Source organism: Uloborus diversus, chromosome 2, assembly GCF_026930045.1.
Source record: "Uloborus diversus isolate 005 chromosome 2, Udiv.v.3.1, whole genome shotgun sequence".
Taxonomy (NCBI): domain Eukaryota; kingdom Metazoa; phylum Arthropoda; class Arachnida; order Araneae; family Uloboridae; genus Uloborus; species Uloborus diversus.
Window position 1 is genome coordinate 43,636,708 of NC_072732.1, and position 17,804 is coordinate 43,654,511.

Sequence of the window (17,804 nt, forward strand, 5' to 3'; positions counted from 1 at the left end):
AATCAGCGTGTCAAAGATTTAGATTCGTAGGAAGCAATAAAAATTAATCTTAACATTCCATTATTAAGTTATACGAATCAGGAAAATAATTAAACTGTATTTTTAAAATGATTAACTCTTGTTTAGTGATCAAATAGTCACCTTGCTTCGAAAGGACGGCATTGACTTGTTCTTCCAGAAAAAAAATTAAAACGTGGTTTTTCTATGTATTGAGGACGTGGAATCCGATGGTGGGTGTCTCATTCTTTCACAACTTTTCTGTTTTTGAGACATCCATGACTGAAAACTATAGCTTATAATGGTATATTTCCATGTTGTAACTTTCAATGTATTTGATAGGATTCCAAAATTTTTCATGCGCCTTTTAAGTATTAGAACTCAACTGAGATTATTTTACACATAGACACCGAATTTAATGCTGGAATTAAGAATAAATAATCTATTTAAGAGACCAACCAACCAATGACTGCTGAAAAGTCTCATGAGTGTTGCATCACTAACTACTGAGACTTATGCATGTCAAATATGTCATTATATGCTGTATTTCAATCACTGGTATCAGATCATTCGGAAGAAAAGTGCCACAATATGAAGAAATGAAATTTTATAGCAGAAGCATTTGAAGTTTAACTCTTCCGAAGATTTGCTGTAAGAAAAGTAAATTTGCTGTGCTCTCTCTCCAGTGGTTAATATTAGAACAAAAAAACTGTCACTATTTTTCAAAGATAATGCCATTTAAAGTCCTTTTAGCAAAAAAAAATAAAAATAAATAAATAAATATTTCGTATTCTGGCAATCTTCTTCCAAACGAGCGATATCTCCAAAACAGGGAAGTTGCAAAAATTAGACTCGACACCCTCCATATATACATGAACCATATTTAAAATTTTTTTCTTTAAAAACAAGTTCATACTGTCCCATCTTTAGTATTTCTTTTCTGAACTATTTTCTTGGGTAAAATGTGATTGTTTCTTATGTCATATTGTCAAGTATGTACATACATTGTGTTTTCTTTTTCATCTACAGGCACATCACTTTGAAACTGTGGCTCGAAGGAAGAGATTGTTGTATTTATTGGCTGTCTTACAAAACTGCAAAAATGCTAGTTCTAAATCAAATATTCATTTTATGCAAATATTATCTGTTTTTATGAAAGGTCATCAAAGCATACTTGGTCTCAAACAGTAAGTATTTGTTTTATAATTTTGAAGTTATTTTTTCTTGCCTAAATTTTTACAGACAAGATAATGAGTTCTTTGTAAGCTTAAAAGGTGTTTTAGGCAGTTTATTTTTCACTAGGGGTACCCGCACGGCTTTGCCGGTAGTTGCAAAATTAAAAGGTCATTCAGTTCACCTGTATATTTACAAATAATGGATAACGAATTTCTTACCAATTGGCTATGTTCATTTGCTCTCCCATTCCATGTCATGATAATTTCGTAATTTTTTCGTCCACCTTATGATAATTTTGCTCCGGAAAATGGTCTTAAAATTGAAGTAGAAAAAGAATAAAATCGAACTTTTGAAAAATTGCTTCAAGGTGCACACCCCCATGCTACAAACTACCTTTGAGCCAAATTTCATGAAAATCGGCCGAACGATCTAGGCGCTATGCGCGTCACAGACATCCAGACAGAGAGACTTTCCGCTTTATTATTAGTAAAGATAAAGATAAAGATATCAAATTTTTTTTCCTCAAGCATGTTATTTTCATGCTTTCAAAGTTTTATGCAAAGAGAAATTAAGATCTGATTTAGTTGAGGAACAGGCCATTTGAGTTATTAAGAGATTGAAGAATAAACATTACTAACTTATCAAATAATAAGATCATAATTTCATTTTTGATTTATGTTTATTGCATAGAGATTCATAGGCATAGTAATGGATGCTATTTGTGTAATACTGTAATTAATAAATTTTTTTTTTTTTTTTTTAATTGTTGTTAAAATTATATCTGTAGTTATTGAAGTGAGGCATAAATTATGACTTGAGCAGTATAACAAAAATCAACTATAATATATTTTAACTTTTTTACACAACAAAAACAGAATTAAAAATTAAATGAACTAAAGTAAAAATCTGTCAGGTTTGTTAACGGTTCAATAAAAATATAATACAGTTTTATAGTTCGAGATTCACATGCTTTCCATTTTGCTGCCAACATATTTGCCTGTTGCTCCATGAGCCTATCCAGCTCAAAATGGAAGGCGGGGGGGGGGGGGGGGGGCGGAGGGGCATCTCTCTTTTAAGCATTAATCTCCCCTCCAATTTTGGAAACAATGCAAATGCACATCTTTGTATGTATTTTGTTGTTTTCCCCTGCAAATTGCATTGACCCTTTGCTCCCCCCCCCTCCCACCTGGAAAATTCTGAAATGGTGGGCTTGGGGGAAACACTTTTCCAAATTGAAACTTTTTCGTGGTGTATGGAGAAGAAGTTTTGTGTAACAACATTTTTGCGAAAGGTGGAGAGGTTGTTAAAAAGGGAAATGTTTTTGATGCTCCATTTCCTACAAAACAGTATTGTGAGAGTAACCCAACTTAACAACAGTAATTTTATCCACTGTTGTCCCCCTTTGCATACCTACTGTTGGAGTAGATATTTTCTATGAAAAATAATTATTTTATACGCAAAAAGTATACTTCACTAGACAGTTATAGTGTAGAGCTTATGAGTAATTATTGCTTACTTTTAGGTGGATATCTGATATGTATCAAAAACTTTCGCTTTACACTGATGGATCTCAGTCAAATAATATTTTCAACCAACTGTCAGAGGTAAGAAGTTAGCAATTTTTCTTATTTTGACTTGTGTGTCATTTATTTTTCTTCAATACCTTTTATGCATTATTTATCATATTTTGTAATTGAAATAATGAGAAAAATATATGTTCAGTATTTGGTTTCATTTAAAATTAATTGTCTCATTTCAGATTGAAGAATTTATTATTTCAGCAAAGAAAATTGTACTGAAAGAAAGAGTGGTTGTGTGAGGTAACTTAAAATTTATAGTGGTTAATACAAATACAAATGTGATGAACAGCAACAGGCTCTGGCCCCAGCCGGCTGGTTCTAGTCAGTTTATAAGTTCCCAATGAAGATCAATGGCCCTCTTAAAGCTATCCACCCCCTTGCTCATTACCACCTCTTCCGGTAAGCTGTTTAAAGTGCCACAGCCCTACTAAAGAAGTAATTTTTCCTTATTTCCAGGTTATCCTGATATTTGAATAGCTTAAAACAATGACCCCTCTTCCTGCTTTCCGGTGCAAAAATTTAAACCATTGACATCATTCATTTTGATAAATTTAAACAACTGAATCATGTCCCCTCTGATCCTCCTTTTCTCCAGGCTATACATATTAAGCCTATTAAGTCGAGTATCATAATCTAAATATGAAAGTCCCCTTACCAGTCTAATTACCCTTCTTTGAACCCTTTCCAATGCAGAAATATCTTTCCTCAGATAAGGCGACCAAAACTGGACAGCATACTCCAGATGAGGTCTTACTAAACTCCTATATAACAGCAGTAGAACTTTCTTCGATGTGTTTGAAATAGATCTATTGATAAACCCAAGCATTCTGTTGGCTTAAAGTTTGTGTTTAGGAAATTGGTTGATTTAAGAGAACTTGTAGTTTTGTTGTGTAAAATTTTGATAATTAAACTCTCTAGTGCTTTTTTTATTTTACATTATTGTCTGATTGGCCTTATAGTAAAGCTGTTGGTGAAACTAATGAGTATCAAACAGGGTCAAAGTAAAGGCCAGGGGATGATTGTTCAAGTCCATCCCAGAGTGCTCGGTTTTAAAACACATTCCCAATCCTGTTAGAATGTTTTCTACACATTTAATAACAGTTATGGCCTCCTCTGCCTAGGAGGTATTTTTCTGCTGCTGTAGTGGTATCAGATAAAAAGTAACATTTACAGTTGAACCTCGTCAAAACGACGCAATCATAACAACAGACTGAAAGTTGGCGGAAGTTGAGGATGGTGGTTTAACCCCACCCCAATCCTGCACAAATACATATTTTCATGAAAGTGTATTTGATAGCATGTATTTCGCTTTGCAACTGAATTTTGAAAAATAACGGCAATTGGCTTTTCTTCAGTGTGTTACTGATGGTTATTTGATTACTTTCTCCCCCCCCGCCCTTCCCCCAGAATTGGAAAAATTTCTAGCAATATATTGATGACTAGCAAATTGGTTTTACTCTGAAACATGCAAATTAGAATTTTTTCGTGCAGGTTCAAGATTACTTTCAACATCTTTGCAGAAGGAAGCAAAAGAGCATCATGTTGCAGAATTATGATACAAACTCATTCTCCGAAGTCTGCATACAACGTCAATTACAGGTTAAGTTTCAACCCCTCTCCCCTCGTTCCCCGACAGGAACAAAAAAGGTAGTAAAAAATGAATAGCTGAGAAGTTTTATGTCAAAATGAAAAGGTTAAAATTAAAAATTTTAAAAACCTTCATCAAGTTGCAACTGTAGAATCAAGAGGGAAAATTGAAAATCTTTTTAAAAGCTTTATATCATTAAAAACCAATGTCAAGTATTTTATTTGCTATTAAACAGAAACTGGCAACAGATAAAGATTTTAAATCATTGTCTTTAATTTCCTTGTCGGCCAACAATGAATTCGGTTATCAATCACGTGAATAAAGGCTTAGCTCTTATTAAAATCTGCTTTAGAAAAACGTTATAACTCAAATTCTATGAAACATGAAAGTTCCAAATACATTCTATCAGACAAGGGAAAAAATCTCTTTATTTTGGTATTAAATTTTTAAAATTTTAACTGTTTTCACTGCAAAAATCCTTTTAGAAGTTTTTAATAACTTCATTAATTAATGTCATCCAAAGATCCAACCTAGCTAAGAACACTCTCAATCAACTCTCCTTTCGAGAATTTTTTTTTTCGAAATCAGTCCTTCCGTTTAGGCGCTAGAGTGCCACAGAAAGACACACAGATACAGACACATCAAACTTATAGCCCCCTTCCTTTGTGTATCAGGGGTTAAAAAGGTGTGAGAGAGCTGATAACATCAAGTTGAAAATTCATGGAGAATGCTCCTTGACGACTGAGAGCAACAAAGAGTGGATTAAACAGAAAAAAAAGTTGGAAACTTTTACCTAGTGGCTAATCTAGTTGCATTTGTATGGGGCTTATTTGAGGTGTGTGTGGCATTTCATTATTTCAATCTGTGCCTTGCCATCAACATTCACTCTCCTAAATGGCTTATCTCCAAGTTTGAATTGTTTGACATATGCTTTCAAGGTGGCAGTTTAAACAGAAATGTTTAGAAGAATGTGCACAATTTACAAACTACATGTAAGGTAAGTACTTAATAGATAAAAATAGTGAAAGTTTGGATTTTTTGGTTTTATTTTTACTTGATTGAAAGATGCAAAAAACATAATGTATGAAAAAAATTTTGTTATGGCATAAGTATTAGATTTTAAAACAATTTTCAAAGCTTGTTTGTGTGCTTTAAGTGTTGTAACAGTAATTTTCAGTGCACTGGGCATGTTTGTGTCATGTAACCAGTTCTTTGGGGATAACAGGACCAAAGACTCTCTGCTTGTCACATTTGTGCTTGATGTGTTGCATAATAGTTACGGGGATTATTTTGTATCTGGAAGCTTATTTACATTTTATTAACTGAGATTACATGCTGAAATGTCAAATGAGGCAGTGAGGAGCCAAGGAATGTAAGTGGACATTTTCAAGTTTTGAATTTGAACACGTTTAAAGATAATGTCTTAGGTAGGCTTTCATTGAAAAGTTTTTCTAAATTATCCTGTATAACAGCATCTACCAGGGCTACTAGTACTTTCTCTTGCCCCAAGACAAAGATGAGGTTCACCTACCATTTGCACTGGTTGTCTCCAAATTTTTAATTTTGCCACTTGCATTCAGTGGTGCCGCTAGAAAATTCCAGACAGGGGAGGGGGGGGGCATAGACAAAATATACTTTACAGGATTCCTAATTTCCCTTTCCCAAATCTCTATAGTAAGTAAACAATTATTCTTGCGTCTAATGAAACGAATATTGATTTTGTATTTGTAGCCTACGTCCCCATGAAAATTTAAAAGTAAAAAATAATAAATTAAAGTGAATAAAATGATAAAAATGTACCTACGGAAGCTTTATTTCCAGAAGGAATATCAGAGGTACAAAGAGCTAAAATATGTTTAAAAAATCAAGTTTAAAATGAAACATATGAAACTAGACTTTTGTGAAGAAGGCATCGAGAGCAGGGCTGTGGAGTCAGAGTCAGACTGATTTTGGGATAAAAGAGTCAGAGTTGTTCGAAAACATGCCTACTCCAGTGTTTTTTTTTTTATTTCTTTAATTTTCACTGACTCTCCTTGGATTTTGTAAAAATTGGCTACCTATTAATTTGATTAAATGCTACTAATAAGAAAGTGCTTGTCATTGTGGCAACCAGCTGGCTTGACTGCTTATCGATCTTTCTGTAACAGCTACCTACGCCGTCTCCTAGTTTGCTTATTTTTTTACTATATTTAAGTGATAGCAACTGTCTGCAAACAGCTTTGTTGCCTACCATTTCCTAAGTAATCACTTTCAAATAAAAATAATAACATATTTTTTACCTCAATCGCAGTTATAAAATAGCAAAAGGAATGTATGAATCGCTTGAGCAAGTCGGAAAACTTCTGAGGATGCTTGGTAAATAAAAATAAGAGTTGGCTTGGCCCGAAAGCGAGGATTCAAAAGATCCGATAAAATATATATGTTTTTTTTTTTTTTTAAATCTAAAAACTTTATATGAGAAAGCTTGGTTATCACTAAAAAGTTCAAAATAAAATCAGTACATGATTTCCTGGTTGCAACACTCAATAATTGTAGTTAATCCTAAAACCTTCTTATTAAGGTTGATTCTAAAGCTGCCAATGAAACTGAAATTAAAAATTGAGCCAAGAAATGCAGCTATAAGTAAAAGCTATTTGTACAAAGCTGTATACCGCCGCATTTTGGTTAAAATTTGCTCCAGACGTACGTGTACCCGACCTCTCCCCGCAATATAGTGCAATATTTTGTTGAAAATTTTAAGATGAAATTTACGATTAAGAGGGATATTATTGAGGAAAATTTTCAGAATTAAAGTATTTCAATTTTTTATAAACTCTGAGATTAAGTTGAGGTGGTACCCATCAGATGGGTGTCACACGGGAGGGGGTAGGACCGCCCCCCGTCAAAAAAGATTTTTGACTAAGCAGAAACAAAAAATAAAATCCCTCAAGTCACAGCTTTCAAAAATTGAAAGCAATAGGATTTGATCAACATCTGTTAGTTAAATAATAAAGGGGAGCAAATTAATCCTTTTCAATTTTTTTTAATGAGATTTGTAAGTAATCCCACTTTAGAAATCGCAACTATTGGATGATTTGATTTTCAAATTGACTTTCTAAGGTTGTATACATCTTAGGTTTACAATAAAATACAACGTGAAAATTTCATAAAAAGGAATTAATGTTTCAATCTCTGTTTAGGGGTTTACCCCCCTTCCCATGAGGAAGAGGGATTTGATAAAACAATAATAATAATAAAGAACCCGGAATCGGAGTTCGAGTTGGACGTTTCAAAATCCAGGAGTCGGGGTCGGAGTCGGCAATTTTTCTTCCGACTCTGCAGCCCTGAACGTGAGTCCAAAAAATACATTGTTTGTACAGTTATCGAGAGTTGACTGTATGTAGGTTTGGGCGGAATGGGGGTTCTCCCCCAAAATTTTTTCGAAATTGTAGTTATGGAAACGCAATTGTCGACGATCTTCGCTATTTTTATATTGAGAAGTGTTCAGTTGTTCACCCGAAAAAAAATTGAAGTGCTAAAACCGAGATTTTAGTCAATTTGAAATTGATATTTGGGAGAGGGGAAAGAAGTCAGGACGTTCCCCGGGAAAGTTTGAAAATTGAAGCATCAGAAATGCAATTGTGGGTCATGTTTGGTAATTTAAGGGGCGCAGGATCAGTGACCAATTAAGATATTGGGGCATTGAGGGTTTCTCAGTCACACCCTTTTTCTCTCCACGCCCTCCTCCGTAGGCAAACCTTAAACATATAACAGTTTACGGAATGATGACTTCAAAGGCAAGGGCGCTCATATGGGGGGGGGGGCAAATGGAGGGCTGAAGCCCCTTTTTGAAATTAGAACTTTCTTGCTTTTAGTATTTTTCTTTGCAAAAATGTAAAAACATTTCTTCTCCAGCAATTAATGAATAAATTATTAAAAATGTCAAAGTTTAATAACTCTAATCTGTACTGAAATCGGTTTCTATGGGGAAAATATCCTGCTAAACCACGGGAAAAATATCTGAGACCCCCCCCCCCGCCTCTTAAAATTTTGCGTATGGGAGTAGGGTAATAATGCCGGTTCTGCCCCAAGAGGCGGCTCTGCGGCTATGAGCCGCCTCCCAATCCCTCCGCCTCCCTGATGCCGCCTCCACCGCCTTCCTCCCCACCCCCTCCCGACCTTGGGGTTGACCCTCCCCACGACCGGGGCCGCCGCGAGAACCCGTAGAAGGTGACGAGGGTTTTTCCCGCGTTTTAGATATTTTTCCCGCGTTTTCGGACTTAGAATATTTTGAACTTGTTGTCATGGTATCCACAAAGTTTTTACTTTTTGGATGGCAACACTTGTTTGAGTTTCGGTTTTGGAATGGCAACACTTGTTGTCATGACAACCAGAGTTTTTAGTTTTCGGTTGGCAACACTTGTTGCTATGTTTTAACTTATGCTATGTTTAACGTCGGTGGCGCCATCTATTGAGAGGTTGATTTTTTATTTCCGGACTTTGAATATTTCTGCGAATTTAATTATTTTTATTTTTACAGAGTGTTGAAGTTGGGAATCGAACACCCAAACTTTGAGTTAGCAAAAACGTATGCTAACCACTATGCTATATTTTTCATTACTCTTTCAGTCTTAATGTGAATCTGTACCATGACAACGAATATTACAATTAAATTAATTTTAAAACCATCAGTTAATTTACTCTTTAGTACTAATCATGGCATATCATTAACTGAATTTCAGCTCATAATTGAAACTATCATCATTATTATTATTTTTCATAATAACAAAGTTTTCACTTAAGTAAAGATTTATTTAAATACAACCCATTCGAGATTTTAGATTTGGTTCAATGCTTTGTGGACTTGAAATATATTTTAAACTTTGATTTTCTTTTTCATGCATTTCAAACTTTATCATTTTTATTTTTTCTAACTTGTTAAATTTTCTTAACTAATTTCATTTTTCTTTGTCAAATTTACAAATATTTTTTCTAACTTGTAAAAATTTCGAAGAAATAATTTTCTTAACTAATTTTTTTTGACTTTCATACAACAAAATATTTTTTCTTACTTGTTAAATTTTCAAAGAAATAATTAACTTAAATATTCTTTCACACATTTTGAACTTTAACGTTTTTTCCTGTCATTTAGCACTTTGATTTTTTTTTTTCACTATTTTAGCGTTTTTCAATTATTTTCAGTCTTTAACTATTTTCTTAACTTTTTAGTCTTTAACTAATTTCAAGCATTTCAGACTTAGATTATTTTTTCGTGATTTCGATTTTTTTTTTTTAGTATATTTTAGAGTTTGATCATTTTCTCGCTTGTTTTTACTTTATCGTTTTTTTTTTCCCGATATTTTTAAACTTAGAAATTTTTCACAAGTAGTGACAGGAATCGAACCTTCAAATTTTTCAAAACGTTATCATGTCTTCAATTTTTGCAATCATGTCAAACTTGCAATCAATTTACTCGTAGTAGTAATTAACACTTATCATTAACAAATTTTCTCAGATTTTAAAAAAAATCAACTTAATTAATTTTTTCCAGTAAGCAAATTGCGCACTCAAGTTACATTCCAACACTGCATATATGTTTCAAGAGTTTCATTGAATTTATCACATTCCATTTAATTAACTATAATAATTACTTTTTCATTAATACTTAACTTAATCATTTTATCATACATTTATTCCAGTTACAAAATTATGCTTAAAAGTTATTTATTTTTCTTAGCACAAGAGATTTTAACATGTTCCTACTAAAATGCTTTTCACTCTAGTTTGAGTTTACTAAAATAGCAACTCATTTACGATTTAGATTCATTTAATCGTCTTTGATTCTTTTTTCATTGTTAATATTTTAAATTATCACATACGTTATTATTTTTATACATTTATCCATTTAATTTTCGAAAATCTACAATCAATTTACTTTTCGTATTAATTAACACTTATCACTATCAAATATTTTCATGAATTTTAAAAAATTATCTTCTTAAATAATTTTTTACTGTAACCAAATTTCCCACTCAAGTTATATTTTATCACTACATATGCTTTTCATGAGTTTCACTTAATTTATCGCATTTCATTTAATTAACTCTAATAATTATTTTTTATCATCGATATTTAAGTTAATCATATTTTCCTTTCTTTATTTTTTTTTTCATGCAAACACTCTTGATGGAATAAAACAAAATTTTCAACTTTCATGAATTAAATCCCCTCTGAATATTTTATTTTACTTTACCATACTTTACTATTTTACTTACTGCGTTTTACTATTTATCATTCATTACAGCTTTTCCAAAATATTACTTTACAACCAACCAATTTCATTAACAGAATTTTCATTACAATTTATAAATTTCACTTTTATTTAATTATTTTTACCTACGGTAAAATAAAACACATAACACAAAAATGTTAAACATCAATGAAGTACCCAAGAAATGTTAAAATTATAAGTCGAGTATCAAAACTTCATGTCAGCAAATTTTAAAAATAGACTTACCGAAAAATAACTTCTACTGAAATTCATTTCAAAACTTGGAATCAATTTACTCTTAGCATTAATAAACACTTATCATTAAGAAATTTTCATGGATTTTAAAAATCAACTTATTTAATTTTTTTCCAGTAAGCAAATTTCGCACTCAAGTTACATTTCATCACTTTATATGCTTTTCAAGAGTTTCATTTAATTTATCACATTTTATTTAATCAACTCTATTAATTATTTTTTTGATTAGTATTTAACTTAGTCATTTTATCGCATAGTGTTTTACTTTATTATTTTTTTTTTTTCATACAAGCACTCTTGTTAGAATAAAACAAAATTTTCAACCTTCATGAATTAGAATCACTTTGGCTATTTCATTTTCCCAATAATATTTTACTTTAACAACTAATTTCTTTAACAAAATCGATATCATTTATTTCAGTCTTTATCCTTTTCGAACGATACATTCAAATGGACAGCTATACGTTAAATTAAGAAACTTAATCTAAATTTTGACAAATTAAGTTATAGCTAAATACTGACTAAAATTGAGTACAAAAGACTAACCTTTTTGGGGTGAAATCCCTCAAGTACCAGCTATCGTGAAGTTATTTAAAAACAGTGAATGAAATTGTAATAAGTGGATTGTTAATTATAACTCAATCTCACAAAATTACAATTACATGCATGTTTTATTTGAAATCGCTGCATACGGCTGGCTGTCCATCGTCGATTTGCAGAACGCATGCCGTGATATCGCAAATCAACTCGGTAAAAAAGTAATTGCTTTAAAATGTCCATATTTCATCACATTTTCAACATTTTAATTTCAAATTTTAGTATTATGCTTCTCTTGTATGCTTTCAAGTTTTCTGAAAGTTTCGTAAGCTTTGATGAAAAACTGTGCGTGCTATGAGCCAAAAACCTTCAAATAAAATTTGTAGTTTTGAAAGAAATGCTTATATTTTCATGAATATCAGTGATACCTTCTCAAAAGTGTGAAAAATGATTGTACATAGTAAACTAACTAATTTCTGAAATTAACAGCTTATTCTGAGCTATTTACGATGAATGATAACCAAAAAACATTTTTGGTTTCCTCAATTTGTTACTGACTCCCGAAACGCAAGGGTGATGTAATTTTTATTGGAAATTGACAGCTGAAGCATACTTTTTATGAGGCAAAAGTTTCAAAGCAATTGGTCTCTTATTTCTTTAGATGTCCTTAAAAATGTTAATTTTTTAAAGTATCCCAATACTTTTGGTCATTTGGTATCGAAGAAAGAATATTTAATTTCGAATAAACATAGAAAAATTAAGGCCTATGTTTGTTTTATAGTATTGCATGTGTTTGATGTACTATGTATATGTTTGATAGTGGCGTACCCAGACATTAATTTTGGGGAGTGCATATTGTCATTCTAAAAAAAGAAGCCAATTTTTCAGTTTCAAATTGCCACTTAGAAAAAACTAAAACATAGTCCTATTTATTTTATTTATAGTCCTATTTATTTTATTTATAATTTATCAAATATTAATGTTATTTTCATGAAGTTAAACAAAATACAAAAATGAAAACCATTTAAGAAGAAGTTTCGCTCAGAACTAAACGAGCCTACTTTCTCGTGTAAAAACATCGGCTTTCTAGCATCTGATCAACATTCTCTCAATTAGCTGACTGCAACAATTTTTTCAAACATATCTTTTTAAAATTTTCAGCTAATTTCTAAAAGCAAAATATGCATCTTTCATCTGATTATATAGTAAATAAAATATTTGCAGAATTTGATATCTACCAGCAGTGGCGGTTCTAGTGCTCGAGCAAGGGGTGTGGGGGGAGGGGGCTAACTTGGATCCAAGTGAGGAGTCAGTTTTAGAGGGCTTTTTTCTTCGTTTTTTGTGCGAACTCTCAATCTTGGGGGGAGAGGGGGGGAGGTTCATCGCTCTGAGAGGGACAGACGCTTTTGTTTAAACATTAGATTAATAATGTAAATAGCATTAATAATATTAAAAAAAAAAGGTAGCTGCATGGTCGTTGATGTTAAAAGAGTTTGAGAGGCGTGCCAAGGATGGGGTAACTTTTGGTATTATATAGATTGAAAATTATTTTTATTTATTGAAAATAATGTAGAGTGCGGGGAGAGGGGGGCATTTTCTTACTCATGTTTTTTCGTTCCAACTTAAAAGTAATGAAATTCAACTATTTATAATAGTGTCATGTGATTATTATCAGCAGTGAGGGTTGTTCTTTAATATTTCCTTCAGTTTTACACACTTTCTCAACATTTGTATTGTTTCTACTCTGAACACTTTCCTACTAAATGTTATAATAATGTTTGCAGAAAATTACGTTTATTTATTGCTAATTGATGTGTTCATCATAATTTCTAGTTAATGGTGTGCTTAAAAAAATAAATTCCATTGATTAATCGGTAAAATTTGGCGGATTTTAATTCTTTTTCGATTCTTGAAAAATTTGTAATTGTAACCTATACCCTTTCAACAAAAACTGATTCAACTTTCGCCATTGTTTAGTCTACGTAAAACTGTATTTCCATGTTCATTGACTTTCTCCTTAATTCTTGAAGGAAAAACACACACACACACACTTGAACACCTATTCAGAATCTCTATAATTATGTCAAAACTTTGATACTAAAATATAAGTTTTGTGTGCTGTTAGTTTTTTTAGATAAAATGGTTAAAAAAAAAAAAAAACTGCGAATTATATCCTAAATGTAGCCAAATCAAGCAATTGTTGTCTGTGTATGTTTTACGTGAAAAGCTCTTTTCAGCAAAGTTTTTGCAAAGCAAATCCACCAGTTATGTTAAAATTTTTGTAGAATTCAAATTTCTTCGCTGACGTTAAAGTAAAATTCTTTTGAACTGTTTGAAATTAACAAATATTATTTTTAAATCACTTTAAAACGGGCGAGAATGAGATGTCCTAACCGAAATTGTTTGAAGAATTTTTTTTTTCGAATCACCATGCAAAGCTTGCTCTTAGAGCGCAGGGTTGAGCAATTCCCTCAACGTTTTTTAAAATAACGCTCAATAAAAGTTTCTTTGCACGCTATGCCCTCTATTTACCATTAACAGACATACCGTAGAAGCGGGTGACTATGGTACAGTTTATGTACTTCTCTGACTGTAATTACTCAACATTCATTCGAAAAAAAAAAAAAAAAAAAAGGTGCTTTATTATTATAATTTAGAACCTTGGCTTTCGATTCCAAATCTAAAATAAATTTAAACTTTGCCCACACCCCCTCCAGAGCAGTTTTTCATTGTACTATTTTTACCCTCTCATTGCGGGTGAAAATGGTACAGCACATGTTTCAACGCTTTCATACAGGTTTTGGTGGTTTGTATCATATTCTACCTCTCTTATATTTTAACGGGAGAAATGTAGATGTAAATAAAACTGAAAATTGAAATTTGGAGAGTCAGGTACATCATAAATCGAGATAAAATAAAGGCTTTATTTTCTTCATAATTTTTGAAGATAGATACCAAATCTTATCATCCTTTTCAAGCCACTGCCAAAACTTACCTCGCTTCAACATTGTTGAAACTTCAAACTCACTTGCATCTACTCTAGGGTGGGTCGAAAAAACTTTTTTTTTGTTTCGAAGTTGTAATAGCGCGGAAAAGTAGCGAATTATAAAGACTAACAGAGGAAAAAAAAATTAGAATCAGCTCTTGTACCTTCTAAGGCTTCTTGTCGATAAATTTTTGTTTGATTCAGTTCATTATTTCTTGAGATATAGCAGACACAAGTGACGACAAAAAACGTTTAATAGCTCAACCCCCATTTGAGCCATTGACACCAAAATTGAATCAGCACCTGTACCTGTTAGGGGCAACATATGGACCAAATTTTGTTTGGTCCTGCCAGTTACTTTCTGAGAAATAGCATGCACGCATAACTCAAGAAACGTTCCATTGCTCCACCCCCCTTATAGGAATTCGCGCCAAAAGCCAATGGGCACAAGTTCACTTAGGGAACATAAGTGTACCAAATTTCGTTTGATTACATGCGGTAGTTTTAAATATAGAGCGGCCACAAATCACCGGTCACACACATACGGACACACACACGCACACATTTTCCAAAAAATAGTCGAAATGGACTCAGCACACCCCAAAACGTTCAAAATCTTCGAAATTCGAAAATTTGCACAAAACCAATACTTTCTTCTATATATTAGATATAGAAGAAAGTAAAAATGAGGTAAAATTGAAGCTCAAATTGTAGGGTACATTGGTGCGAAAATTAGCGGAGTTGTGATAACGTGATCGCTTCACTAATCTCACAAAAAACCGAATGAAGTAGCAGGCGAATTAGTTTATATTTTTATAAAATGCAATTTCAAAAACGTGCTTCATAAGCTTGCGTCAAAATCTAAGTTTAAATTAACTATCAATTGAAATTCAGTAATGCAATATAAAACTGCACCATGTGGCTGAAATTTCGGAATGTTTCAATTTTTCCTTTCATTACATGCTGAGTACTAACTGAATTAAAAATTTCAAGTTTGTGTGATTGCTAGAAGTACCTTAGAATTTCGTTGATTTTTATTTTGCCTATTATCTGTCAGTGACAAAATTCATGAACTTCGGCTGGCAGTATTTCTTGAACCATTGATACAAATAGAACGAAATTTGCAAACATAACTCGCTATCGCATGTCCTTTTAGTAACTAAAAAAACACGCTTTTAGCTTTACTCACAACGAAGCTACAGAAGGTCAAAATTGCCTTGAGTTGCTCCGAGAAAAGGATAGTATGGCTATGCCTTTGTTTGTCTTGAATTGGCTTGCTTTTGCTCGACTTGGCGGGCGCACTGTCGTGCCCCCCACATTTTGAATCAAAATTTATTCCAAGATCTTTAGCAAGAAACTCAGGATACTTGGATAAATCGGTGCTACTTCCGACTTCAATTTCTTATAGCGTATCCTCTTTTTCATACTCTGATATTTGTCTAGAATGTTCAAGCAATAAACTGAGCCAAAAAAGAAAAAAAAAAAAAACTTTCTCTTCAATTTTAAAGAAAAAAAAAACTTAAAATTTTGGTCAAAGTAAGAAACATCACCGTACGTGTTCCCCTAGTGTGAACCCTTTATCTGAATGTTATCAGAAAAGACGTACACTTATTGGCTCGTATGAAATCCCCTTTTCAATTACTTTTTTTTCAATATATATTTATTAATTTTTAAGTTTTTTATTTTGTTTAGAAGTTTTTGTTTTTAGCGATATTTTTGCGATGCAATCAGCATTTTTCTTCTCCCCCCCCCTTTTTTTTACGACTTTAACGTGGAAAGTAATTATTCATGGTTAAGGTTTTAATATCCGACACTTGCGTTCCTGACAAACGGTCAATTTTCATTTATTGCGTTTATTTTTAATTCCAGGCTTGGGTTGGGGTGACAGTTATTTATTATTTCTATCAATTAGTTTGTACACCAATTTGAAGACATTATTGTGTGTATTTTTTTCATTCACGTAGTCACTTTTTACTCACTGAACTTAAGAAATACGAATTTGAATGGTGAAGGCGGTTTTGGGAAAATGAATTACGGAATTGGTATGTTGTTCTACATTCAACTTCAATCAACATGAAAGAATGATTAATTTATACCTTTCCATTCGCATTGCAACTGTCATTAAATTGGTGTGATCTCTTTAAAGGTCATATGTATGACAGAATTTTTATTCGGGTCAGACGTACATTTATTTTATTTAAAAATATTTTTTTATGTTTCAATGTTTCTACTGTTATGGACGAGATTGTTCTTTAACCACACACTTTGATAGCATATTTTTATTGAGGACAAAACTGTTTCAAACAGATTTCTCAATGCTCTATTTTTGTTAATCTGCTCCGTAATAGATACAATGTTATTTTAACTTTTCTATAGTATTATTTCTCAAATAACTTCTTTTAAGCTGTTAATAATAATTTTGCAGTTACAAATGTCGCTTGAAAGTTTTTGTATTGTTATTATTATTTAAACTGATGTACTTTTGTGTTTTATTTTTATCATCAATAATTATTGTCATTTGCTCATAAAGTCTTTAGCGATAAAGATATTTTGTCTCAAATACCATTTTTTATTTCGATCGTTGTAAACCGGTCGTCAACCCCCCCCCCCCCCCCAAAAAAAAGAAGGTAACACATATTATATAGTTGCAGCATTAAAGGGTGATTCAATCAAGCTAGCAGCTATCTAGATTTAATATCTGTTGCTAAAACTAATGTATTAATGACAAAAATAGCAAATTAGTAACTATTCTCAATTAAGGTGAGTGACATACACTGTACATCGCAAAAGGAGATAGGAAGGTTATAATTCCACCCATGAAAAAAAAATAGAACAATGCAGCTCCAATTGATAATTTAATTTAAAAAATGCATTTTTTAAATGTTTTAACCACTTTCTATGCATTGTTCTATCTATCTGTACCTATCTATTTTTATCAGGGTTGGCCGGATTGGTCCCAAATGGGTTGAACCCAATGGGTTTTTTTGAAAAAACCCATTTAAAAAACCCCATTATTTAGCCCACTTTTTTTTTTTTTTTAATTTTCTGAGAAGTTTTTTAAAAAATTAATTAATTTAAATACTTTTCCAATTTATACTTCTTTTTTATTTGTTCTTCACCACAGACAATGTACATAAAAATGAATTTTGAACTTTAATTAAATTTCTTAACTCTTAACGGCGTAAAAAAAATACTTCAAAGATTTCAAAAAATTATATTTAACTTTTTTCTTTAAGTGGTCAATAAATAACTCAAATTATCTTGACTAAGTCCTGTCACGTCGGATTTTCTCAAAATTTGTAGATTGTACTTAGGAAACTACTCTCACTAAAAGACTTTAATGTGAATTATCTTCTGCAACCCAACACGTCACAAATCTCGAATAAACGTCTTGATTATGCTGTCGTAATGTCTTGATTATGCTGGAATGCAATA

General features: G+C 32.1%; 1 protein-coding gene across 1 annotated transcript in view; it reads left to right on the forward strand.

Moving 5' to 3' along the window:
• Positions 1 to 17,804, forward strand: part of LOC129217003 (uncharacterized) — a 52,724-nt gene that overhangs the window by 22,077 nt on the left and 12,843 nt on the right. The window contains exons 9-11 of the mRNA XM_054851231.1: positions 1,027 to 1,184; positions 2,696 to 2,777; positions 2,933 to 2,993. Coding sequence (XP_054707206.1) covers positions 1,027 to 1,184; positions 2,696 to 2,777; positions 2,933 to 2,992 — 300 coding nt within the window. The 3' untranslated portion in view covers position 2,993. The remainder of the gene's footprint in view (positions 1 to 1,026; positions 1,185 to 2,695; positions 2,778 to 2,932; positions 2,994 to 17,804) is intronic.